General features: G+C 49.3%; 1 protein-coding gene across 1 annotated transcript; it reads right to left on the bottom strand.

Moving 5' to 3' along the window:
• Positions 1 to 909: 909 nt before the first annotated feature.
• On the bottom strand, positions 910 to 27,296 carry ALKBH5 (alkB homolog 5, RNA demethylase). The gene is made up of 4 exons (XM_039476209.2): positions 25,751 to 27,296; positions 15,859 to 15,939; positions 3,577 to 3,732; positions 910 to 2,636 (listed from the first exon to the last, which is right to left on the bottom strand). The coding sequence occupies exons 1-4, from the start codon at positions 26,518 to 26,520 to the stop codon at positions 2,459 to 2,461; spliced, it is 1,185 nt and encodes a 394-aa protein (XP_039332143.1). The 5' UTR covers positions 26,521 to 27,296; the 3' UTR covers positions 910 to 2,458.

Raw genomic sequence — 27,296 nt, 5'->3', positions numbered from 1 at the left:
GTGGAAGCCCTTTACCAGTCATAGGGAGCCAGATCTGAGGTCTGGAGGAACTAAAGCTCTCTGGGCCCCAAGCCTTACCTACTGAAAAACATCTGCTTCACGCCAGTACCTATATTCCACACTCTATCATGAGCATCTATCATAATGAGGGACCAGAGTTTTGCTCACTACTGGGGTCCCAGTGTGGCCTGGTATACATTAGGAACTTTTTTTTTGAGACAGTCTGGTTCTGTCGCCAGGCTGGAGTGCAGTGGTGTGATCTTAGCTCACTGCAACCTCCGCCTCCCAGGCTCAAGCAATTCTCCTGCCTCAGCCTCCTGAGTAGCTGGGATTACAGGTGCACGCCACCACACTCAACTAATTTTTATATTTTAGTAGAAACGGGGTTTCACTGTGTTGGCCATGATGGTCTTGATCTCTTGACCTCGTGATCTACCCACCTCTGCCTCCCAAAGTGCTGGGATGACAGGCGTGAGCCACTGCGCCTGCCTAAGTATTTGTTTAACGAGCAAAATCACTTGCATATTTTATACAAAAGCCAGATTCTCCCTTGCCTTTATACCTGCCATTTCCCTGTTCACCAGAACCAGCCTCTCAGTGATCGCCTCTGTAAGACGGGCTTCCAGAATTCTGGAGGGTGTGGTCCCTGGGCACTTGGACATCATAGTCTAGGAAGTTCATTCCCCTTGGAGTGGGAGAAAGAACAGTGGGTGGAGGGCAAATCCACCTTCAGCCACAAGCCCAAGGATGGGCATACAGGAGGCCCAGTGTCCATGACCAATCAACTCCTCTGGGACGCTGGTGGGCAACCAGCATCTGCCTCCCCAACCCCTGTTCCAAGTTAAAAAAGTAAAGGGATTAAGGAAGCACCAAAGGCAAGTCCCCTCTTACAACAACATCAGACAACTGTTTCAAAATATATTAGATTTGGTTTTTATTGTAGAGCACACATATCAGGGCAAAGTGCTGCACACACAACTACAAATCATTTTTGGGAAAAAAGCTGTAAAAAAAATAAAACTGCAACTGCTTTAATTATGCAGTCCCGACTTAAGAAATCCACGCTGGCAAAGGAGTTCTGGCCCCTGAGAGGGGCTTCTTGATGGTGGCTGCCCCAGATTTCTGCAGCCTATGAGGTCTCAGGCCTGGACCTCTGTACACAAAGCCCCAAAGTGGTGGTAGCCTGGCTGCTGGGAGGGCCTCTGCTCTTGGCAAACCCGGGTCCTGGCCTGGCTGACAAGAAGACATTCCTAATGAATCTAGATCCACAAAACCTTGCTGCCTTCCAGGATCTGAGTGAGTGGAAACTACCGAAGACTTTACATTTTTTCTGATTATTATTTTTTGAAAGCCCCTCCACCAACTCCCATGCCCTGAGGCAGAAGAGGCACCAGCCCAGTCTGCAGGCCTGAGCTCTGGCCTTAAATGCATGCTGCTGGCGGACAGAGCAGGCAGGCACCTTCCTAGAAGGATGACATGAGGAGGAGGTCCAAGCTGGCCAATGGAGAAGGAAAGGAAAAGGAAGAAGCCAGGAGACCAAAGGGCGAAGGGGAACTCAAAACAAAACAAAAACCCTACCACACACCACAACAATTTTCCATACCCAAAATGCTAGACTCGGAAGGACACCAGTCCCTCTAGCTAGAAACAATTCCTAAAACTGACCCAACGTGGCAAGTCTAACTGTTCCAAATAATCACACACATATGCTCAAAAGGAGCAACCAGCAAACAAGTGTGCTCTTGACAAGAGAGGTCAGGACCACTGCATTAGCCCCTCGGCAGCCCAAGGAAATGTGGACAGAGCAGGCTAGTGGGTGTGGGTGGAGGAAGCCTGGGGGGCTTAACAAATAGCTTTGGGATGTCAGGGGCTGGCACTGTTTAAGCCCCTGCCCAGGCAACCTGAACAACTCTGCCGCAGGAGGAAGAAAGGGTGTTTGCATGAGCTTGCAGGGTGCGGACGGCAGGTGAGAAGTGGAGAACAGCAGGCGCAATGTAGAGCCCGTAAGGCTCCAGACCTCAACCAAGTGCAGACATCAGTGGAGGAAAGGGGCGGGCAGAAGACTGATCTTTGTTTAGAACACTGCGAAAATTTACATTGAAAGCAAAATAATTTTCTTAACCAAAACATTTGTTGCTTTTAAATAAACCCAGCCTGATACAGCCTCACTTAAAGATGGCTGCTCTGCTCCACCACCTCTACTGGCCACTCTACCATCAGCCTCTGTCCCCTACAGATGCCAACAGCCTTTACATCCAGGAGGAATACCAAGAATATGAGAACCTAGGTCCTGGCCAATTCTATTTTTCAGCCTTAACAGGCAAACAAAACCAAGGAAAAATATATAGAATCAAAAAATAAAACAACCCCCCCCAAAACAAAAACAAAACCCTCAAAACAAAAGGAGGGGAAACTACATAGGATTAGCCAGAGTTCTCAGGAGGGCGGCAGGTAGACCTCAGTGCCGCCGCATCTTCACCTTTCGGGCAGGGCTGCCTGCCGCCTCGGAGCAGTCCTCTGCGGACTCGTAGGACTTGCGCCAGTAGTTCTCAGAGCTGAAGCTACCCCTCCGCCGGTGTGTGGGCAGCAGCACTGAGCGCCGGTTCTCTTCCTTGTCCATCTCCAGAATCCGTGGCCTGCGAGGAAAGGGAGGTAGGGCATTATCTGAGGCTAGCAGAAGGGGCCTGGCTTTACTGCTGTACTTGGTCTCATCCTTGGGATGGGTCATTCCAGCTCAGTGGTCCTCAATGAAGGGTAGTCCTGGCAGAGGCCCTGGTATTGGAGGTTCTTGCCCACTAAGTGCCAGTGACCACCCCAGTCTTTGGGACATTTCCCAATTACCCTATGGGGTGTGCCTGGCTTGGAGTCTGGTGCCCCAGGACACTGCAAGGGCTCCTGGACAGATGTCTTCCCTACAACAGCCTCAAGACCCTGCATGGTTCTGCAACCTATCTTTACTTCCCAACCCTACCCACTTTCCCTCTCACGGGCCTCCCAACACCCCCTTTTCTACTCACCAACCCCATGAAACCACAAAGCTCTTTTCTGTCTCAGGGTTTAGCCCATACAGTATTCCCTCCCTAGAATGCTCTTCCATGTCTTTCTTATCCTTCTGAAATCTGCTTAAAGATTACCTCTTCAGAAATCTTCCCTAACACTTAAATTTTTTTTTTTTTTTAAATTATCTCCTCAAATTCCTTTTATCCAACTCTTTTTGCAGTAAGTCCCTAGTTCACTATCATCCAAGTCCCAAGATTCCCTCCTAACATCTAAGTATAATTCTACAAGGGCATCTGTCTGGGTGAGACTGAACAAGGAAAATCATGGGAAAATCATGATATTCCCATTTCTAACAGTCTCTGCCTGACCCCTTCTCTCTTGGAGTACAGGCAGTTGGCCAGGGTTAGGTGGGAATGTCACCAATGCCACCAACCCAGGGGAACCATTAAGCTTTCGAAAGGGTGAGCAAGCCAAGTCTCCTAAACAGTCTGCCCCAGGCTTCTCCACACATCTCACCCTGCAGCCAGGTCATGGGGCTGCTTTGCTGGCCTTTGCTGAGGGTCCTAAGCTGAGTACCTGTGGGCAGCATCAGGGTCTGCCTTGCGGTGGGACCGCTTGGGTTTCAGAGCAGGGTCCCTGTTGTTTCCTGACAGGCGATCTGAAGCATAGCTGGGTGGTAACACGGAGCTGCTCAGGGACTTTGTTTCCAATCGGGGTGCATCTAATCTCGTCCTGCAAAGGAAACATGCATGGGGTCACCAAAGGGCCTCTCTGGTGAAGGTGTGGGGAACCATCAAACCAATTCTCTGGCTAGGCCAAGTGGGAGCCATATGGACCTGGAAGCCAGTTACTCTCTGCTCTGTACCTCAGTTTCCTTGAGGTTCAACCAGAGATTGTCTAATCGACTTTCAAAGACCCTCCTCAAGTCCACGTTTAGGAGTAAGGAATGAGAACATTTCTGTTTAGAGACTCCCAATGATAGGCTGTGCTACCCTAGGGGAAAGATCCCAGGGCTCGGTCTCAGCTGAACAAAGCAGCCTCAACTTACTCCACTTGGACCCAAAGGTTCTCTGGGGCCATTTACTTCACTTGCCAGAGGACCAAGGGCCCCACTGGTACGTCCCAACACAGGAAGGATCCCCGGTCCAGGCCTGTACAGGGGCTGGAGAGAAAGAGAACTGAAGCTACCCTATCTTCAGACAGCTACAGACAGGGATGCTGAGACTGAGTGGCAGAGCCAGGGTGGGGAACCTAGGTCCACCACACAATCATAAACAGCTACCTGGCAGTTTCTGCTAATTCCAAGATGCTGACAAGGTAGAGGCCAGAGGGCTTCTGAAGGCACAGTCCCCACCCAGCACCAGGTACAAGGCTTCAAGGAATGCACTGCCTAGTAAAGGGAAGGCATACAAATACAGATGAGGAAGAGGATGGAGAAGCTGGGTAGAGATGGAGAAGCTGGGTAGAGATAACTCAGGGCAGTGACCCAAGTCCTTCATGAAGCCAGACCAAAAGGGAGCTGGCCTGGAAAACCTCAAAAAAGCCCTTAGTCTCCTTATGTGGTATGGAGAAGGCTGGCAAGTCAGGCAGGTCGGAGCAAAGGGCAGGAGAAGAACCCATGTAATAGACTGGGCGGGAAGTGTTGGGCCACAACTAGCAGAGGCCCTGAAGGCATCTTTTTCAGGGTCTGTTAGACACAAAGTAGTAACTTAGCAGAGGCTATGGTCAGGGCAGGACTCTAAGGATACTACTCACAAGGACCCTGAGGGAAAGTAAGCAGGAGGGAAATCCAAGAATTGCCTTGGGCTAAGCTGCTTGACATCCTTGGTAACAACTACATCTGGTCCACACAGTTCCCCCCATTCCTCATGGCTGCCTCCCCACCTTCCACTGGCTGGCCTGCCGTACATAGATGGGAAGGATCAGAAGGGCAGTAAGTCATGTATCCTGCAAGTCTCAGGGAAAAGTTTAAAGCCAAAGTGAGACTTAAAGCCTGAAAGGCAATAGTTACTCCGAACCTGGGCAGGATGTCTCTCTCCTAAAGGAAGCAGGGTCATCTCCTTCCTTCCAGCTGGGAACCAATATTCTGATGCCTCAGGCCCAAACTGGTGAGTAGGCAGGTAGGACAGGCATCCCTATCCCTGTGCTTTGGCCTTGTAGAGGGGGATGCCAGAAGGCCCAGCTGCAGCAAGTGGCCCTCTAGTCTCAGGCTCCACTACAGACTGCTCCAGACTCATGGATGCAGAACCTAGCACCAAGAGGAGGCAGATCTAGTCTTGGCACTACTACTCAGAGTCCAGGGTAGTCACAATCCTTCCTCAGGACTCAGTTTCCCCATACAAGCAAAGGACAGAAATGGGACTGGTTCTGTCTTCTTTCAGCTGAGAGTCTAAGGAATTGAAGGCAAGTTGCCTCCTTCAAGGCTGGAATTCTCTGGGTAGAGGTGGTACTGGGCAACTACCAAGGATGAGGATGTGAAATAGAATTGCTCTTTCAAAAAAAAAGTGTTTTGCTCTGTCACCCAGTCCGGAGGACAGTGGTTATGATAACAACTACAATTCACTGCAGCCTTGAACTTTTAGACTCAAGGGATCCCCCTGCCCAAGCCTTGCAAGAAGCTGGGACTACAGACATGGGCCACCATGCTGGGCTAATGGTTTTTATTTTTTGGAGAGACAGGGTACCACTATTTTGCCTAGACTGGTCTCTAACTCCTCTAAGCGATCCTCCCACCTCAGCCTCCCAAAGTGTTGAGATTACAGGTATGAACCACGAAGCCCAGCTCCTGATGAGCTTTTTATTTTAATTTTTTTTTTTGAGACGGGGCTCATTCTGTCGCCTAGGCTGGAGTGCAGCGGCATGATCTTGGCTCACTGCAACTTCAAGAGATATTCCCATTTGAGTCTCCTGAGTAGGTCAGATTACAGGTACATGCTGCCACACTCAGCTAATTTTTATATTTTCAGTAGAGACAGCATTTCACCATGTTGGCCAGGCTGGTCTCTAACACTTGGGCTCAAGTGATCTGCCCACTCCAGCCTCTTAAAGTGCTAAGTTTACAGGCATGAGCCATCATGTCTGGCCCAATGACCTTTATTTTACCAGGCCTTGTGCCACCAAGTTGAGAGGTCCAGGTGGCAGAGGTAAGACTAAATAAAATGCTAGCCGTGCTTGACTTAAAGGACTCTAAGGGCCTCACTGAAGAAAGTCTCTCCTCTGGTACCCCTAAAGCTAAGACCCTATAGGTGCAAGGCAGCCCATGTTCAGGGCAGGAAGGCCCCTGTGTGCCCCAAAAGCCCCAGTGAAGCCCTGCGGGGGCACTCTGGAGTTGTTTCTTCGGGTGCTTAATGGATAGTAAGAAAAAAGCAGAGCCACTAAGATGAGAGCTCTTGACACATCCCCTGGGATGTTACAAGTACATCTCATAACAGCTGGAGAATCTCCTGCCCTCCCTACACTTCTAAAAACTCACTAAGCTGCATGATGCCAGGCTAGAGCTTAACTCCAGGCCCAGTGACCACCAGTAGCTTAACTTCAGAACATATCCCCGTTAAAAGGCAACCAACTCCCATGGCACAGACCAGGTCCTCAGGGTTTAGCAGAGAGAGCCACAAATCTGGATTCAAGAGGCCCAGTTCTAGTAGTAAGGTCTGGACCCAAGCCTTCTAAGGTGGCAATAGGAATGAAGACCTGCCTTACAGATCAGTCAGTATTCAAAGGTCAGAGCAAGGCACCTCAGACATGTGAGGTGAGGGCTGACCATGATACCCAGAGAGGTCACCCACAGTGTCAGAACAAAGCAGGGATAAGGGAGGTCACAACAAAGGATGGCTGTAGTACTAATATGTGAACCAAAGGGAAGGGAGGGAGTTGATCCTATCCTACGTCCTCGAAAAAAGCTGCTGGGGTGAATTACTCCCCCTGTAGGGGTTAGAGAGCAAAGCTAAATCCTAGAGCAAGTCACTAACTTGAGTCATAAAGCTACTACCTACTGATGGTTTCTAGGGCCAGGCATAGTAGCTCACACCTGTAATCCCAGCACTTTGGGAGGCCAAGGTAGAAGGATTACTTGAAGCCAGGAGTTTCAGACCAGCCTGGCAAACAAAGCAAGACCTTGTATCTACTTAAAAAAAAAAAAAAAAAAAAAAAAAAATATATATATATATATATATATATATATATATATAATTAAAAAATAAAGTGCAGGTGGGCCCTCCTCAGTGCAGCAGAGCACTGTGCAGGTGGTAGCACCACTATTTCTGGGAAGACGGAAAACCAGCCTGCACTCAGGCCACAATGACCCTCGAGCGAGGGCAGTCCCCAGTCCGCTACCAACTACTCTCTGACTTCTGGCTCCACCTTCACCAAGCACCCTTGTGCTAAATGCCTGGTTTTCCAATAAAGAGAGGAGGCAGACAGAGACCAATGTTGTGGGCCTATCCAAGCACCCTCTGGCCAAATTAGTAACCTGGGCCCCTAGGGCTAACATCTAAGCTTCAGCACCTTCGAATATCAGACTCCCACAAAGCTCAGGCCTGTACCTCGCCGGCTCTCCTGCAATAGTACCCATTCTCCTCATGAGACTCTCCCCATCCATCTTCCACCAGCCTCCTGCCAACATCAGACCCCTACCCTGCTCTCTCCACAGAGCAGTTCTGAAAGGTGTTAACAGCTTGCTATGACCAGACGAGCCTAAAAGCACATGAAGTATATCACCTACAGAGGAGGAGCCCCATGTACACGCTCCTGGGCTCTAAGAAGATCTCACCCATACAAGGGCCAGCAAGATCTGTGTATGGTGTCCAGGTCCCAAGTGGAGCATTTCTAAATCATTCAGACTAGTTAACACAATGTCGTAACTTCAGTGCATACCCGCCAGGGTCCAGGAGCCAGGGCTCCATGCCAGCCCAACAAGAGGACCAGTATCACATCTCCCCAGCTTAGGCCTGGAAAGGTATCAATGTCATCCTACCATCTTGGAGGCCAGACACCAAGTTTGCTTTCCCCTACCTGGGTCACTGAACACCACACCTCTGGGTTTCCCTTCCCTCCTACTCCATGTGCTTCTGCTGACACTATACCTCCACTGAGCACAGCCTTCCTCAACCTCTACCATCAAGATCAGAGAAGAGATTAGCTGGGCATGGTGGCGCGTGCCTGTAATCCCAGCTACTCGGGAGGCTGAGGCAGAATTGCCCGAACCCAGAAGGTGGAGGTTGCGGTGAGCAGAGATCGCGCCATTGCACTCCAGCCTGGGTAACAAGATCGAAACTCCGCCTCAAAAAAAAAAAAAAAGCCGGGCGCGGTGGCTGAAGCCTGTAATCCCAGCACTTTGAGAGGCCGAGGTGGGTGGATCACAAGGTCAAGAGATCGAGACCATCCTGGTCAACATGGTGAAACCCCGTCTCTACTAAAAATACAAAAAAAATGAGCTGGGCATAGTGGTGCGTGCCTGTAATCCCAGCTACTCAGGAGGCTGAGGCAGGAGAATTGCCTGAACCCAGGAGGCGGAGGCTGCGGTGAGCCGAGATCGTGCCATTGCACTCCAGCCCGGGTAACAAGAGCGAAACTCCGTCTCAAAAAAAAAAAAAAAAAAAAAAATCAGAGAAGAGGTATGGTGAGGAAGAAGGTAGATATGGGAAGAAAGAGAGAAGGTATGATGAGGAAGAGGCTAGGAGAAGCCCATCCAGTATTCACAAGTTTAACCACAACTTACTTATTTTTTAAATTTTTTGAAATGCCTCAATATATTTATTTAATTACTTTTTGAAACACTTGGTTAATTTTCTAATTTAAAAAAATTTTTTTTTTTGGGAGACGGAGTCTTACTCTGTAGCCCAAGCTGGAGTGCAGTCGCATGATCTTGGCTGACTGCAACCTCTGCCTCCTGGGCTCAAGCGATTCTCATGCCTCAGTCTTCCGAGTAGCTGGGACCACAGGCATGTGCTACTGTGCCCGGCTAATTTTTTGTATTTTAGTAGAGATGGGTTTTCACTGTGTTGCCCAGGGTGGGCTCAAACTCCTTAGCTCAGGCAATCCGATGGCCTTGGCCTCCCAAAGTGCTGGGATTACATGCGTGAGCCACCCTACCTGACCTAATTTTGTAAAGACGGGGCTTCACTTTTTTGTCTGGCCTCAAGTGATACTCCTGCCTTGGCCTCCCCACGTGCTGAGATTACTACAAGTGTGACCACTGCACCCCGCCAGGAAGAATTTAGAAGACAACCTACTATTCACAAGTTTAACCATCAGTGCCCCAATTTACAGGTGCTCAGGTAAGACTGGATTCAGAGAAGAGTGGCAGAACCAGGACAGAAGCCCAAGGCTGTCACCTCCCTGGTGATCCCATTGCCCTCATATTCCTTGGGCAAGAAACAGACACATCAGAACAGTCAGGCTGCCAAATGGACAAGGTGTATGCATGTGGACACAGACTTACTGAACCAGGGAACAAATGTGAGCTAAACTTAACCACAGGAGACACAAATCATGACAAAAGGAGAAACACCAAGCCTGGTCAGAGAATCCAAGAGCTAGCCACCCCTCACCCCACTGCCGAGGAACAAGGTCCAGTGAGCCCTCCATTTTCTTCCACTGTGCATCTATCCACTGAATCTCACATTCAGGTTAGGTCCAGCTTCTTCCACCAGGGTTACCAACGATTATAGAGAAAAGGCTTGCATGTTGGGCAGCTTGCTCTCGGTTAGCTGGGAGACAGCAACATTCAGGGGTTTTGGGGGTGCTGAGGCACCTCAAGAAGCCCATCAACTTGTAGCTGCTGCCTCACCCCCCTCTCTGTAGAGTGCTCCCTAGATACTCAAAACACTTTCCCCAGTTAGCACAGCTCTCTACTTGCACAGAAGAGGCAAGAAAGCCCTTCTGTATCGGAGCTCCAGTTTACTAACTCAAAGCATACATCCCAATGACATACTGGGGGAAAAGGTGGGATATGGGGTACTCCACTGTGCAAACCACCAAGGGACCACAAGACCCAGGTTACAGATCTTAGCCATTTACTGGCTAAGTTGTGAACCCAAACATTATAACATCAGGGACAGTCTGAGAATTCCACTTCCAGGGAGGCTCTTAAAAGGTCACTTGCCCGGGTGCAGTGGCTCACACCTGTAATCCCAGCATTTTGGGAAGCCGAGGCAGGCAGACCATGAGGTCAGGAGTTTGGGACCAGCCTGGCCAACACAGTAAAACCCAGTCTTTACTAAAACTACAAAAATTAGCTGGGCATTGTGGTGAGCACCTGTAATCCCAGTTACCGGGGAGGCCGAGGCAAGAGAATCGCTTAAACCCATGAGGCAGAGGTTGCAGTTAGCCGAGATCATGCCACTGCACTCCAGCCTGGATGACAGAGAAATACTTTGTCAAAAAAAAAAAAAAAAAAAAAAAGGCACTTCTGGCAGGCATGATGGCTCACACCTGTAATCCCATAATCCCAGCACACTGGGAGGCTGAAGCGGGTGGATCACGAGGTCAGGAGTTCAGCCTGGCCAACATGGTGAAACCCTGTCTCTACTAAAAATACAACAAATTAACCGGGTGTGGTGGTGGGCACCTGTAATCCCAGCTACTCAGGAGGGTGAGGCAGAGAACTGCTTGAACCCAGGAGGTGGAGGTTGCAGTGAGCCAAGATCATGTCACTGCACTCCCGCATGGGTGACAGAGTGAGAGACTGTCTCAAAAAAAGTCACTTCCAGCCTCCCTGTGAGAAACAAGGGCACACATTATGTGCACGAAGACTTGGCACCACCCATGTTCACAGGAGCTGCATTTTGTCCAACCAGAAAGCACTTGGCAGCTGCCCATCCATTTTGATCCATGAGGCCCTCAGAAAGACCTTGCCAGCTCTGACTGACCTGAGCTGGTGACAGAGCCCCCTGGGTCTCTCCCAGCAGCCTGTGCAATCTTTATCTGAACTTATAAGAAGGCAGGACTGGCTCTAACTTCTTTACCATAAGCAGGGCCAAGCTCAATGCCCAGATTCTACCCACTGTAACACAACCTCACCAGAAGACATCACATCAGCCAGGTACCTTCCAAGGCTACATCCTACTTATCTTTGGGCAATGTCTGGGCCAAGATGCTCACTCAGCCCTTTTTTTTCTTGAGGCAGAGTCTTGCTCTGTCGCCAGGCTGGAGTGCAGTGGCATGATCACAACTCACTATAACCTCCACCTCCTGGGTTCAAGCGATTCTCCTGCCTTAGCGTCCCAAGTAGCTGGGACTACAGGCGCATGCCACCACACCAAGCTAGTTTTTGTATTTTTAGTAAGGACGGAGTTTCCATGTTGGCCAGGATGATCTCAATCTCTTCACCTTGTGATCCACTTGCCTCGGCCTCCCAAAGAGCTGGAATTACAGGTGTCAGTCACCAGGCCTGGCCAATGCTCCCCCTTTTTAACTTGTCACAACCTGTGCTTTCCCAAGACAAGCCCGTGTAGCTGCTACTCTGGAGCTGCTCCTCACTGGCCTGAATTGTTCTCCATACTAGCTGATGCCTCCTCTGGGCTGCACCCAATGCTAGGCCCCAGATGAACTGGGATCTCCTTACTCCTACAGAATGCAGATTTAAAAATTCACAATGGCAAACAAGTGTATGAGCTGTGACAGTCCAAACAGGGATGTGTGTGGGTGTGTGCTAAAAGGGTTATATGATGCTTTCTGCATGTCAAATGGTCAACCTAAGCCATGAAGAATGACTAGGTTATTTGAGGAGTTGGTTATCATGTAGGTTATTTGGGAAGTTGAAGTATGAATCAGAAGATGAACTTGTTTGATGAGAAGGTACTCCCAACGGAGGCCACACTGCCACAAGAGTCCAGGACAAAAGTCCATGAACCATAATAGAAGGTGTAGATACTTTAGAGCTCCCCACAGCTATACACTTCCCCAGCTCAGCTGCCTGGGGAAGCTGGGACATCCTCCCACTCTTCTCCAGTTCCCTTACACCAAAGTTCTGTGCTTCTGCCTGCCAGCCCAGTCTGTGAATGGCTGCTGGGCTCACTCAAGTCAGAAGGTAGAAGAGCCTAAGTCACCCAACAACAGCCATTCCCAAGGTCAGGCCACTGCCAGTGGCCCAACTGGTCAAAAAGCTTCCTAGGGAGCTGATTAATGGTGCAGACTCCTAACTGTGCTGAGGAACATCTGACTTAGCTGGACTAGGCAGCCAGGTATGGGAGTCACCATTCAAGAAAAAAGTAGGCTGAGTGCAGTGGCTCACACCTGTAATCCCAGCACTATGGGAGGTCGAGGTGAGCAGATTGCCTGAGTTTGAGACCAGCGTGGCCAACCTGGAGAAACCTCATCTCTATTAAAAAAAAAAAAAAAAAAAAAAATTAGCCGGACATCGTGGCAGTCACCTGTAATCCCAGCTACTCAGGAAGCTGAGGCAAGAGAATCACCTGAACCTGGGAGTCAGAGGTTGCAGTGAGCTGAGATTGTGCCATTGCACTCCAGTCTGGGCGAGAGTGAAACTCCATCTCAAAAAAAAAAAAAAAAAAAAAAAAAAAAAAAAAGCAGCAGCTGGAAGACTGACACTCCAGCTATGGCCACTACCACCTGCACATCCAGCTAAGATTTCCCCAAAATAAGCTATTTTGAGAGGCTAAGAGGAACACTTGGGAAGTTACTGCTCCGGTTCTATATAACATTAGAATTTCCTCTCCAGGTTCCGGGCCTGGGCAGGCCCATTCATCCCTGGCTGCAGTTGGAGGCACCAGGTATAGCCTGTGAAGAAATAACCAGGGAGGAGAGGCTGGAAGAGTGCTACAGTCTGGACTCCATTATTTCTGAGTTCTGGCCTATGCTGGGACTCACAGAAAAATAAAGTATAAGGCAGATAAAAACCATTCCCTTCCTCTGATCAATTATGGGAATATTCTTTTTTTTTTTTTTGAGACAGAGTTTCGCTCTTGCTACCCAGGCTGGAGTGCAATGGCGCGATCTCGGCTCACCGCAACCTCCGTCTCCTGGGTTCAGGCAATTCTCCTGCCTCAGCCTCCTGAGTAGCTGGGATTACAGGCACACGCCACCATGCCCAGCTAATTTTTTGTATTTTTAGTAGAGACGGGGTTTCACCATGTTGACCAGGATGGTCTTGATCTGTCGACCTCGTGATCCACCCGCCTCGGCCTCCCAAAGTGCTGGGATTACAGGCTTGAGCCACCGCGCCCGGCAATTATGGGAATATTCTTAGGCTAGAAAAGAGGCTGCCATCCACCAAGGTGACCCAAGTTTCTGGAGCTCCCGTATGTGTCCAGTGCTCTGCCTGTACCATAGAACTGGCCTACAGGTCTGAATCATACCCATCTACAATAGTTAAAACACAGACTAAAAGTTTTGACCTGACAAAGTGGCAAAGCCACACCAAAGAGACTTCATCACTACATTATTTTGGAGTTACGGGCCCAAAGGCCAGGATTCCAAAGTTATTGTTTACTAAAGTTGATGAGCCAGAAAAAACTTAAAGAGCTCCCAACGACCAAAGCTGGAACAACTTGGGCATAAAATAAATTCCCAGGAGTCCGTATTTATATATAAATTATTGAATAAATGAAGGAGTGGACCAATCTCATCTGCAGAAGAATTCCAAATAATTCACGTGGATGTTCCCCTTCAAGGAGATGGTGCTAACTCCCCAACTCTTTTTTTTTTTTTTTTTAAGAGACAGGGTTTCACCATGTTGGTCAGGCTGCTCTCGAACTCTGGACCTCAAGTAATCCGCCTGCCTCAGCCTCCCAAAGTGCTGGGATTACAGGCTTAAGCCACTGCACCCAGCCTACCCCCTCTCTTTTAACTGTGGGCATGAATGATGACTTCCTTCCTAAGGGTACAGTATGGACAGGGAAAAACAGTAATTTTACAGTGGAAAACCTGACAAACACTGCATCAGCCAGGTGATCAGTATCAACAGTTAAGTTATACTGATATAATGTATCCTCCGTATATAGTAAAAACGGCACAAACTTTACCATAAAAACATGAGACAAATCCTGAGGGATGTTCGACACAACACCTAACCAGTCAATATCATCAAGAATAAAGCAGGCCCAGTGCAGCTCATACCTGTAATCCCACACTCTGGGAGGCCAAGACAGGCAGATGACTAGAGGTTAGAAGTTAGAAACCAACATGGGGAAACCCCATCTCTACAGAAAAATATTAGCCGGGTGTTGTGGCACATGCATATAATCCCAGCTACTCAGGAGTCTGAGGCACGAGAATCACTTAAACCTGGGAGGTGATGGTTGCAGTGAGCTGAGATGGTGCCACTGCACTCTGGCCTGGGCAACAGAGTGAGACCCTGTCTCAAAAAAAAAAAAAAAAAAAAAAGGCAATGTCTGGAAAACTATCACAGCCAAGAGGGGCCTAAGATGGATGTCAAACTAAATGTAATGTGCGATCTTGGGACAGAAAAAGGACATTAGGAGAAACAAGGAAAACTAAAGTATGAACTTTAGTTTATTACATATCAATATTAGATTCTTGATTGTAATAAACATCAAACCAATGAAAAATTAACAAATAGAGGAAATGGGATGCAGAATACATGGGAACTCTGTACTATCGCAATTATCTAACACTATTCTAAAACAATAAAGTTTAATAAAAAGAAAGGAAGAGGAAGAAAAAAGAAGACAGACAGCAAGTTATACTGGTCAAGCCTAAGTCTACATGCATGTTTTGCTCTGCTCACTGACTTCTATGACTCTGAGTAATCATCTATCCTCTCTGGGACTCTATTTAAAAGGCAGGCTTGAACCAGATATGGTGGCACACGCCTGTAGTCACAGCTATTCGGGAAGCTGAAGTAGGAAGATAGCTTGAGTCCAGGATTTTAAGGATGCAGTGAGCTAAGACGACGGTACCAATGCATTCCAGCCTGAGCAAGAGTAAGACCTTAAAAAAAAAAAAAAAAAAAAAATCATGAAGGGTGTGGGGGCATACTTGTCTTGATCCAATGTCTGTGGGGCTATGGCCTCTTCCACTTAACCCATGAAAGAAATGCTGCTGAAGCCAAGCTTGTTGATGTTAATTAGTGCATCCCTGATTCCCTCTCCAGAAGAGGCACAAGCCATGACTCTGCTGAATACTGCATCCTAACCTTTCACCCTTGTCTCTTCTCTTTCCTCCCTGTTCCTCTCAGCAGTGAAAACCCAGGCATTTTTAAAGCAGGCTGCTAAAAGCACAGTCTAAAAATAATCACCAAGAGTACGTGTGACAAGAACCAAGGAGGTAAGGAATAGAGGTTAAAGGGTGGGGTGGGGTTTGGAAGAATGCTGCCCAAATCTTGTGACAAATAGTGGGATCATATGCTTTTGCTCAGTCCTAAACTCCCTAAATAGCCAGACAACTTAATTTTCTGATAAAAAGACAAAACGGCCGGGCGCGGTGGCTCAAGCCTGTAATCCCAGCACTTTGGGAGGCCGAGGTGGGTGGATCACGAGGTCAAGAGATCGAGACCATCCTGGTCAACATGGTGAAACCCCGTCTCTACTAAAAATACAAAAAATTAGCTGGGCATGGTGACGCGTGCCTGTGATCCCAGCTACTCAGGAGGCTGAGGCAGGAGAATTGCCTGAACCCAGGAGGCGGAGGTTGCGGTGAGCCGAGATCGCGCCATTGCACTCCAGCCTGGGTAACAAGAGCGAAACTCCGTCTCAAAAAAAAAAGACAAAACAACTTTATCCTCACAGGATTCAAATAAAAAGTAAGAGAACTTAACAGTTCTGCTCTCTACTCTGCCATGCCATTGATACATAAGAGCTGAGTTCTAAGTGGACCCAGAGATACATCTCCGGACAGGCCTGCAGATGAGGCAGAAGGTCAAGACATCAAGGCACTTACTTCCTGAGGATGATGACCGCTCGGCGCTCCTTGATGTCCTGAGGCCGTATGCAGTGAGTGATTTCATCAGCAGCATATCCACTGAAAAGAAACACAGAACATGTTACCATCAAGAGCAGACAGACAACCGGAGTGCCTGGGGGATATAACAGGACAAGAATGTGACCTAGGTCTTATGGCTGCTCTCTACTCATTACTTGAGAGGTTCAAGGACCTAAATGGAAGGGAATATCATATTAAGCTCCAGGATGCTTTTGCCCAGAAACTGTAATACTCAAGGAAAAACCTGGTATGAAGCAAAGGAGACCCCTTTGGCCACTTAAGGCAGAGGCCTGAAGTAAGACTCTCCCTGAACAGGCCAGAAGCCCTTTCTTAAAAGGGTACTCCAGAGAGTACATTTCATCTCCTCTCCTCATTCTCCCTTCCTTTAGAAGGTAGAGAAAGCCAAGGCGGCCACAGACAGCACTGAGTCACCAGGGAGAACTAGGACTGCCTAATTTCAAAAGAGACTTGAAGCCTCCATTTAGGGGGATCCAAAATGTTTTAACATTTTAAGAATTCCTGGCTGGACGCGGTGGTTCATGCCTGTAACCCCAGCACTTTGGCTGGCCAAGGTGGGTGGTCACCTGAAGTCAGGAGTTTGAGACCAATCTGGCCAACATGGTGAAACCCCATCTCTACTAAAAATATAAAAATTAGCCAGGTGTGGTGGCGGGCGCCTGTAATCCCAGCTACTCAGGAGGCTGAGGCAGGAGAATCACTTGAACCCAGGAGGCAGAGGCTGCAGTGAGCTGAGATATTGCCTTTGCAGTCCAGCAGCCTGGGCAACAGAGCAAGACTCTGTCTCAATTAAAAAAAAAAAAAAAAAAAAAAAAAAAAGATGTCCATCATACTCAGATATCCATTTATTTTCAACAAGTTATATGACTTTTAACTGCTTGAAGACCAACTAATGTGGGTATATGACTGTCCCCTTCTCAGTTAGCGTCATTCCAATTTGAAACTCTGGAAGCAAGCTCTGAGCTTCCTAAGCCTCTGACATGCTCACTGGGAGCATGGCAACCATAAGCCACACCCACTGCAAGTTTCTCTACTGAGCTGCAGCAGTTCTACACACCCAGAAACTCACTCAGCCACAGGCCCAATGGGATGAGTATGGCTTAGTTTCCCTACCAGCCCCGGGACCACAAATCCTTCTCTCATGGCTGCTGATCAGCTCCCTTTTCAAGGGCTAGTTGTACAGACACAAACTTAGGAGGGATCCCTAAAGATGACCAGGTTGGCCAAATCTCGGATCTAATAACTGGATGCAAGAGCCAGTAAGAGATAAAAACCCAAACTGCTTCAGGCTCAGCCTTAAGGAGGCACCTCTGATTTGGAAATCTGACTTGAGACAGAGTCTCACTCTGTCACCCAGGTTGGAGTGCAGTGGCATGATCTCGGCTTACTGCAACCTCCACCTCCCAGTTTCAAGTGATTCTTCTACCTCAGCCCCCCGAGTAGCTGGGACTACAGGCACACACCACCACATCCATCTAATTTTTGTACTTTTAGTAGAGACGGGGTTTCACTATATTGGCCAGGCTGGTCTTGAACTCCTGATCTTGTGATTTGCCTGCCTCGGCCTCCCAAAGTGTGAGCCACCGTGCCTAGTCCAAATCTTTATTTCATAGATTCCACCCTTTCCCTCAAGTTGCTCTTAGACAAGAATTTTTCATTCTCCGTGAACACCAGTCCCATAAGAGACAGTGGACAGAGTGTCTCAAAGTGCTGAGATTAGAGTGGTGGCTCATGTCTGTAATCCCAGCACTTTGGGAGGCCGAGGTAGGCAAGTCACCTGAGGTTAGGAGTCTGTGACCAGTCTGGCCAACATAGTCAAACCCTGTCTCTACAAGAATACAAAAATTAGCCGGGCATGATGGCAGGTGCCTGTAATACCAGCTACTGGGGAGGCTGAGGCAGGAGAATCGCTGAACCCAGAAGATGGAAGTTGCAGTGAGCTGAGATCGCACCACTGCCCTCCAGTGTAGGTGACAGAGTGAGACTCCGTCTCAAAAAAAAAAAAAAAAGAAAAAAGACAGTAGACAAATGTCTAGTCAAATCAATTTGTAAAATACTAATTAGTTTCAAAAAGCATTGGCCGGGCGCGGTGGCTCAAGCCTGTAATCCCAGCACTTTGGGAGGCCGAGGCGGGTGGATCACGAGGTCGAGAGATCGAGACCATCCTGGTCAACATGGTGAAACCCCGTCTCTACTAAAAAAAATACAAAAAATTAGCTGGGCATGGTGGCACGTGCCTGTAATCCCAGCTACTCAGGAGGCTGAGGCTGGAGAATTGCCTGAACCCAGGAGGCGGAGGTTGCGGTGAGCCGAGATCGCGCCATTGCACTCCAGCCTGGGTACGAGAGCGAAACTCCGTCTCAAAAAAAAAAAAAAAAAAAAAAAAAAAAGCATTAACATATGTAAAGCACATGAGAATTACTACAGCAAAAGGACCCACAGACTTTGTTTAACTGAGCACTAAACAAAGAACCTTCTCTCAAATAATACCTGTTAGTATCTGTCAGCCCACAACAAAAAGTAACACAAAGGAGTTAGGGAGCTGAAGAGACTTGGGTTCAAAGGTGAGCTTTGTCTCCTACTAGCTTTGTGACCTTTGTTAAATCAGATGCTGAACCTAAAAACCTGTTTTACAGTTTCATCTATAATAAGGAGAACAGTAGGTTCTTGGGTATTTTGTTCTGCCTGGTAACTTAACTATTCTTTTACTGCTACTAAAGATTATAAGATTTTACAAAGTGGGACAAGGCCTTCTACCTTCCAGGCAGAATTACAGTAGTACAGGACTACATGGTTGATGGTGGTGAGAGGTGTACCTGCAGGGCTGCTGCAGGAATTAAGTAAGATAATCCAGGGTACATGACACTCTACAATTTTTACTAAGCACTCTAACAAAAGTCAGAGGGCCCTGGACTATTCTGGGGCAAGCCAGAACCCTGGATTCAGCATCTGCCACAACAGACATGGTCCAGGCTCCCCCTGCCAGTAGTGGGAGCCTCCTAGGCCCCAGTTCCGGAGCTAGAAACTCTAGTTCTCATCGAATGCTTTTGTCATTCTGCACTGGGGGAATGGGGGTTTAGACTGCAAGACAGTCCCATAAACACATACAGGACTTTCCCAAAGGACTGTCAAATGTCCCAAAGGCACATTTTTCTTTTGGGATACAGGGGGTCTTGATCTGTCGCCAAGCCGGAATGCAGTGGCACAATCTTGGCTCACTGTAACCTCCACTTCCCAGGTTCCAGCGATTATCCTACCTCAGGTGTACCCATCACACCCAGCTCATTTTTTTATGTTTAGTGAAGAGGGTTTCCCCATGTTGGCCAGTCTGGTCTCAAACTCCTGACCTCATGTGATCCACCCACCTCGGACTCCCAAAGTGCTCAGATTATATGTGCTTGGCCCCAAAGGCACATTTCTAAGTCCTGAATCTGCAGTGCTGGCTATAGGCAACCTTCCTTGCCCTTAACAAGTGTTATCAATCTGTCTGACTTGGCTAAATGCATAACCAAGAGCCCTGACTTCCCATCTGCAGCAAGGAACCACCTTTTTTTTTTTTTTTTTTTGAGACGGAGTTTCACTCTTGTTACCCAGGCTGGAGTGCAATGGCGCGATCTCGGCTCACCGCAACCTCCGCCTCCTGGGTTCAGGCAATTCTCCTGCCTCAGCCTCCTGAGTAGCTGGAATTACAGGCACGTGCCACCATGCCCAGCTAATTTTTTGTATTTTTAGTAGAGACGGGGTTTCACCATGTTGACCAGGATGGTCTCGATCTCTTGACCTCGTGATCCACCCGCCTCGGCCTCCCAAAGTGCTGGGATTACAGGCTTGAGCCGCCGCGCCCGGCCTTTTTTTTTTTTTTTTCTTTTTTTTTAATTTCAAGAGACGGGGTTTCACCACATTGGTCAGGCTGGTCTCGAACTCCTGACCTCAGGTGATCCACCCACCTTGGCCTCTCAAAGTGCTGGGATTACAGGCGTGTGCCACCGCACCTGGCCTGAACCACTTTTCTTCACGCAGTTCTGGAGAAAATCCAGATGTTTGTCAAAGCCTGACTGCCTGCATGATCCCTGCCCCCACCCCCTCCAAAGGGCTCTAGAACAAACAATAAGCCATGTCAGGTTCCTGCCATGGAGCCTAGGCCTTGGAAGAATTGGTGTATAGGTAAGGCTGCACGGGTCCACAAAAATGACTTTGGCACTGACCCAACCGGGAAGGCTCATTAGTACTGGCCTTCTAGAACTTCCTAGCAGCTGTGACACTGCCCACTGACCCTTCTTCAGAGTACTGGGCAGCTCTGGCAACATGAGCTCAAAGTCCTGATTAAGGGAAGCTCTCCTGGCCAACCTCGCAAAGTGTCGAGCAGAGACCACAGGGCATTATTTACTATTAAGGAACCTACTTGCTACAAGAGAAACTGTCTGAAAGTCTTAGTCTGCCAGCTTGAAATTTAATATGCCCTGGGTTCAGCCCTACTGCTGGCATGAAGAAAAGTTCCAGGACCTGCTGCTCTTTTGTTTTCACAGTGAAAGGAGAGGAGGAAATACCTTATGCTGTCCAGCTTACCTGCTCCCTGCTTGGGATGAGCCCCAAGCCCCCACAACACTGACTATGTTGCAAATGTCAAGAGCAACAGAGCCCAGCTCTGTCACCCACAGTGACTCTCAAAGGAGCTGAGATGTCTGTCTCCTCTTCTGGAGTCTTGCCCTGATCCCCCAGGCTGAGTTTCCCCTACACTGCTCAACCACACCCTCTCATGCTTCTTTGCTACTCCATCTGGCCTTGTGGAGACTGTGTTTTCCCTTCAAGACAAAGCTCTTCAAAGGCCTTGCTCATCCCTGCACAGAGGACATTAAATGAAATGTGTGTTGAGCTGAACTATACTACCACTTAGAACCTGTTTCTGCCTCTGCAGAACAAAGATCACAGCAAGCCCCTCCTCAGAAGATTAGGTGCAGATTAAATGAAGTGTCTGAAAAACTCTTTATAATGGACTATACAAGACTGTACATCTCTCCTTTAGGGGACAGTCTTGGAAAGTGAGTTGTTATGACACATTTCCAAGATGGCCACCATTTCCCATCTACTCCATGCCATGCCTACGCCAGGATGAACCAGAGATGGAGGGATTGGCCAAGATCCCAGCCTGGTGACTGGTTCTCTCTGGCTAGGGCTGCTTGCCTTACTGACAGGCCCACAGGACCAAGAAGGTCAGCTTTTGGGGGCAGCAGGCCAACCACCTGGACACAGGGGTAGAATTGTGAGCTCCAGTTCAATTATTTATCAGATCCAAGCCTCCAAGATGACACATGGCCTTACTTTATGAGAAATCCTGGGGCTTTCTGAAGCTAGAGGGAAGGAGGTCAACCTGCTGAGTCCCAATTCTGTTTACACCAAGGTATAGATAGTACTATAAACACAGAAGACAGCCCATCTCCTGACACTTTTAGCTAAATTTCAACCATTCAATAACATGACAAAGATTCAACTTTTTATAACAACTCTATGGCATCAGTAGACCAGTTTTGCAGATAAGGAAAATTGAGGCCCCCGAAAAGATTGAGTAATTTTGCCCAAGGTCAAAGTTAAAACGGTGGTGCTGTAACTCCAACCAAATTTGCCATCAAACTTTCTGGACTCTGTTGTGGGAAGCCCATCTGTGTTTCCTGGTAACAACCCTGCCCTGGGGGCCTTGCTGGCCTCACCAAAAGGCACATGCATACCTACTAGCCCCAAGGAAAAGATTTGCAAAGATGAGCCCATATCCCCAAAGAGCTAGCACTGTATCAGCTATGGCTACCCACCAACTGGCCAGCCAGCTTTTTTTTTTTTTTTTTTTTTTGAGATGGTATCTCACTCTAGTGCCCAGGCTGGAGTGCAATGGCTTGATCTCAGCTCACTGTAACCTTTGCCTCCTAGGTTCAAGTGATTCTCCTGCCTCAGCCTCCTGAGTAGCTGTTATTACAGGTGCACACCACCACACCTGGCTAATTTCTGTATTTTTGATAGACACGGGGTTTCACCACATTGACCAGGCTAAAACTCCTGATCTCGTGATCTGCCTGCCTTGGCTTCCCAAAGTGCTGGGATTACAGGCTTGAGCCTCCGTGCCAGCCAGCTCTGAAATTTTTATGGCCTATTTATTCTCTGCTTGCTCTGAGCTTCACGATTAAGACCATGGTTCACTGCTAGCTTCCTTTCTTTTGCTGCCCTCTGCCTTCTTGTTAGGCCTCGGCAGCAGCAAGGGCAGCCAACCCCCAGGCCCAGAGCTCCTCCTGACGGTGCACAGCCCTGACTTCATCCTGTGGTTCCTCCCCCTCCAGTGGAATCAGAAAGAGTCCACACAAGAGATGTGGCCTAGGACCTATCTGCCCTACTTTCCCAACTATTTTAAGCCAGAATGCTAAATTTTGCTTTCAACCAGCTGAACAAGATCAGCCTTTATCCCAGAACTGACAGGGGTGCCCATTCCATCCAATACCAACTGTTAACTGGAAAAGTCACAGGCTGAGCTCACCAGTGCATGCCCTGTGGCTGGGTGATACACAGTCATTTCCAGACGGCTGGCCTAGGCCTGGGTCTCTGGGCATGTGGCCACCACACCACAGACCATGTAGCAATGATTAAAGAAGCCAGCAAGCAAGCAATTAGCCTTGAGGTAATTATTCTAATTAATCCAATCGGAGCCTGTTTTAATCTGCCCCATTCAGCCAACAGAGAACAGGAGAAGGAATGACAGATAAAGTGATATGAAGGTAAAAAATATTTCCCTAGAGGACAGCAATAAGAGGGGACCCACCCAGGCCTAACATGGGAAGGTTACAAAAACAAATGCCAACTAGGTTTGGAAAGGAATTTGAAACACTTCCAGAAGATGCCATGACGCCTTGCTCTAAATGCCCAGGTTTAGACACTGCTGAGTCAATGTTTGCGACGCACCAACATCCATGCTGATTACTATTAAATATAAAATTGTACTCCTGCCATGTTGTCTTGGATGGGTACAGACACCATTGCCACCACCACCAATTGAAGTCTGACTAAGACGCTTACTACTGGAATCCCTCCCTATCTGCACGGCACCACTGTTTTCACCAGCACCACTGTTCCACTCCTCCCTTCCAATCTGCAGCTTTACTGCTCATCACCTCTGAGCTAGGATCTGCACCAGGAAACGAGAGAAAGCATCACTTCTTACCAGTTTACATGCAGGATTTGATGAAGGGCACTACTAATAGGCAAGTGTTCATCCACCTGCAAACCAGGTAAGCTAGGTAAGCAGCTGTGAGAAGATTTAATTAGGGGAAGGGTCCAGACTCTAGAGCAGTGACTCTCAACTAAGGATGATTCTGCACTTCCCCGCCCCAGCATTTGGCAGTGTCTGGAGACTTTCTGGTTGTCATAAAAAAACACTATTGGCACCTAAGAGATAGAGGCCAGGAATGCGGCTACAGTCTACAATGCCTGAGCAGCCCCACACAATGAAGAATTATTGAGCCTCAAATAACAATAGCATTGTTGAGAAGCCCTGATCTAGAGTTCACCAGAGCATCTTCAACCACAATCTCTGTCTCTACTAATGAACTCCATCTGCCTCCCATCAACATCCAGCCACTCTTACCTATGGCTACTCCTGCTACTGCAGCCAAAGACACTGCTGTTGTATACTTTCTCCACCTTTCTCTGCTTGGCTCATTCCTAGTCACTTTTTAAATTCCAGTTCACTTCCTCCCCAAAACTTCCATCACTCCAAAGTGGGAAAGATGTCCTCCCCCCCCCACTTCAGTGTGCTTCTGTAGTTACCTTCCTGGGCCATAACTTACCCACCTGCTGAAGCCTCCACAGGGCTTGAACTCCATGAAGGGAAATAACCATGTTTCAGGCTCCACCAAATCCCTAGTTCCTTCCCCAATGAGAGAGCGGGGGATCACTGAGTGGTTGTATATGAAAGCAATCACCCATTTAAGTACCTACCCTGTGCCAGGCCCTATCTTAGACAACAAATAACCACATTTCATTCTAATAGGCTTCGGAAGTTGGCATCATCCCCACTTACAGATGGGAAAGCCAGCTCAGAGAACGCCTACAAGATCCTAAAGCAAAAGAGAGAAAAGCTGGATTCAAAGCCTGGGGCAGCACTTTTCAGGACACGGCTGAGCCTCCCACATTAACTCCACAGCCAAGTCTGAATCCAGAAGGGGTTGACAGGGACTGAGAAAGCTTTAGGACTATTCTGAGGAAAATTCTTTTCCTGATGATGCAATCCTGTTGCTGATCACAAACAGACCTGCATACTAAGAACTCAAAACTTCTGTTCTTCAATCCAGGGTGTGCATGTATTAAGAGGAGGAGTCCCAAAACCAAAAAGGCCTTGTGATCTCATTAAGTACCAGACCACTACTAGACCTCCTGACAACCACCCTGAGGGCCAATGACTACACAGAAAATATCCCACTAAGAGACCAAATGGTCCCTGTGTGAGATCGTTTTAGCACTGACAACTCTTCAATGGAGTCAGACCCCAACCTGCCTTACACATTGAGCACTGTGGGAGAGTGTGTCTTGGAAATCCCTTAAAATCTTAAAGCATTCTGCCAAGACATCCATCTGGGAATGCCATGCAGATCTGAGAAGCTCAAAAGCCCATGGTAAGAAGGCATCTGACAGGTAGGTTGTCCTCCAGGTTTCAGATGCCTAAGGAGCCAAAGTATCGCTTCTGCTACTACTGACAGGAGGTCTTAGCACAAGGCTCTGCTGCCACCCCCAACATGGAAGCAGCCTCAGCTGCTCGACTCAAATGAGATAGATGACCTGCCTTTATGACATGAAGAAGGTTCCAGGGATCCTGCTGCTCCTCATGACTTTGGCCTTACTGACTCACTTCAGAACCTGAGCTGCTCACGACAAAAGCCCATTGGGCCCTCATCCTGTATTTAGTGGTGGTCAACCAAGCTGCTCTGAAAACAGCTGCAGGCTAGACCTAAGAGGTTTTGGGGATTACTGAATTACATTATTAGGTTCACCTTTTTCAGGACTGGAGGAGGCAGCTTCCAAGTAAATTTTCACTTCACATAAACAGCAGAGGTGTTCCCACTGGCAACCTCCTCTGGGGGCTAGGGCACTGAGCTAATTCTCAGTAGGATCTGGGACCAAATATAGGCCAAAAGCCTAAGTTCTGCTGCTCATGCAACTATAAGGCCAAACAGACGGTCAAGAGACCAGCTGTATTCTGTTGTATTCAGTCCTGACTACAGGTAACACGTTCTTACAGAGAACTGATGGGCTCTTTTGCAGCCAAGTGGGAAGAATTCTGAGTGTGTGCTGCTAGCTCTATTCCTAGCCCAACCACTAATTTGTCCAACTCCAGGGAAGTCACTCCCCCTCCTGGGAATGGAGAATGTGCTTCAATTAAATAATCTCTGGGGCCTTTGCCTGTGACTATTTTCTCTGTTAAGGAATCCATGAACATTTTCTATTAAGAACACCAAAAATGACAGAACAGGAAAGACTTTTAGATAGCAAATTCAAAAAACATTTTTCAAAAGTATAATTTGGAAATGGAAGGCCAGAACGGAAAACTGAAAAATCAAAGGGAAACGTCTTAGCCTTTTGAAAAGATGGCGTTCAATGAATTCTCAGCCAAGTCAGTGATCCCGTCAAACCTGCCTTCGGGCACAGGATTTCCACATCAGTTCCCTGAGCCCTATTTTCTTGCTATAGGTATTTAAACACAGAACCCTTCTCTTGCTCCTACTGGGCTGCTGCTTTCTGGGCCAGGGTGGGTAGTTAAGGCAGCAGGCGCAGGGCCGCCCCCTCCACCCAGGTGGGTTACCTGAGCACAGTCACGCTCCCTCTGCGCACCGGCAGGGAAAGCACTGGTTCCGACACCCGAATAGGCTTGAACTGGAACTTGCAGCCGAAGCACAGCGCAGAATCGCTAAAGAAGGACACCGACACGATGGGGCGCTCGAAGATGTGGATGGGGTCCACGTGAGACACGATGCAGCCGCCGGGCTGGTAGTCGTTGATGACGGCGCTGTTGACGAAGCCCTCGGGGATGACGCGGTGCTCCACCAGCTTTTGGATCACCAGCTGGTGCACCCACTCGGGGATCTCGTCCACGTCGCCCGGCGGGTAGAGGCGCTCCTGGCCGGGCCCGCGCTTCTGCAGCTGGGCGCCGTAAGTGTAGCCTTCGCCAAAGAAGTACTTGTTGCGCAGTGGGGCCCGGTCCACCGTGTGCTCGTTGTACAGGCCCTTCTCGGCGCGGGACACCACCTCGTCGATGCGGGCCTCGATCTTGGCGCACTCGTCCTGGCTGAAGAGGCGCATCTGGCGGATGCCGCTCTTCACCTTGCGCGCCTCCTCCTCCTTCTGCAGCTGCTGCTCCTCGTAGTCGCTGCGCTCGGGGTCCGAGTCCTCCTGATACTTGCGCTTGGCCCCGGACACCGGGTAATGTTCGGCGGCGGCGGCGGCCGCGGCTGCGGCGGCTACGGCGGCGGCAGCTGCAGCGGCGGCCTCCCGGCTGCCGGCCTTGTAGTTGTCCCGGGACGTCATGGACTTGAGCTTCTCACGCAGGTCCGTGTAGCCGCTGGCGGCCGCCATGGCCCCCACGACGCTGCTCTAGGGTCCTCCGGGGCGGGCGGGGCAGCCGGGCATGGCTCTAGGGGGACGCGCCCCGGGGACCCCGGAGGGAAAGGGGGTCCTTAGCGCCCAACTCCCATACGTGAGCTGGGGACCCGGCGGGGGGCGTCGAGGGTCCGGGCGTGGGGTCGGGCCTCAGGGGCGGCGGGTCATGCAACGACAACGGGGCTTCTTCCTCCTCCACCTTCTCCACGTCCCGGGGGGCAGGGGCGCCGGCAGCGCCTCATGCCGCGGGGGGCTGCTGTGGAGACGCAGCCCGACTCCAGACCAGACCCTCGGACGCCCGGCCCGGCCCGCACTTTAAAGCTCTCCTCACGACGTCACGGGCCGCCAGCCCGACGTCCGCCAGCGCCGCTCCTTAGCGGGTTCCTCACCGCGCAAGCGTAGTGCTGCCGGCCACCGCGGCTCCGCGCGCTACAGGCATGCGCGTGCGTGCAGGCCGGGTCGGCAGAGGCGCCAGCGCAAGCGCAGACCGGGACCGCTCGCCGTCCGCCGCCCCTCCCCCACTCGCTGAGGGGCTTCGAGAGAGCGCTCTCAAACAGCAACCTGTCTCCACGCCGCGCCGCCTCCAGGACCGAAGGGCTCCCTCTACAGGGTGTGCTCACACAGCCAACAGTGTCGCCATGCCGCGTCACGGCATCGTCCGAATATCGGGAGACGCCTCAACCCCAGCGTGCAATCACCAGGGAACCGCCACAACCCAGGCCGCCCCGTTACCTCCCCCTTTGGCACTTCCA

This window comes from Saimiri boliviensis, chromosome 17, assembly GCF_048565385.1.
Source record: "Saimiri boliviensis isolate mSaiBol1 chromosome 17, mSaiBol1.pri, whole genome shotgun sequence".
Classification (NCBI taxonomy): domain Eukaryota; kingdom Metazoa; phylum Chordata; class Mammalia; order Primates; family Cebidae; genus Saimiri; species Saimiri boliviensis.
Note: the sequence above shows the minus strand (reverse complement) of the source record. Positions and strands in the feature narration are given on the sequence as shown.

What these genes read in the sequence shown, in the direction of transcription:
- ALKBH5 (XM_039476209.2), bottom strand. Translation starts at nt 26,520, where the DNA reads ATGGCGGCCGCCAGCGGCTACACGGACCTGCGTGAGAAGCTCAAGTCC. An exon ending in GGGAGCGTGACTGTGCTCAG is followed by an intron (nt 15,940 to 25,750) that starts GTAACCCACCTG and finishes GTTTCTTTTCAG; the next exon opens with TGGATATGCTGCTGATGAAA. An exon ending in GCGGTCATCATCCTCAGGAA is followed by an intron (nt 3,733 to 15,858) that starts GTAAGTGCCTTG and finishes TTTCCTTTGCAG; the next exon opens with GACGAGATTAGATGCACCCC.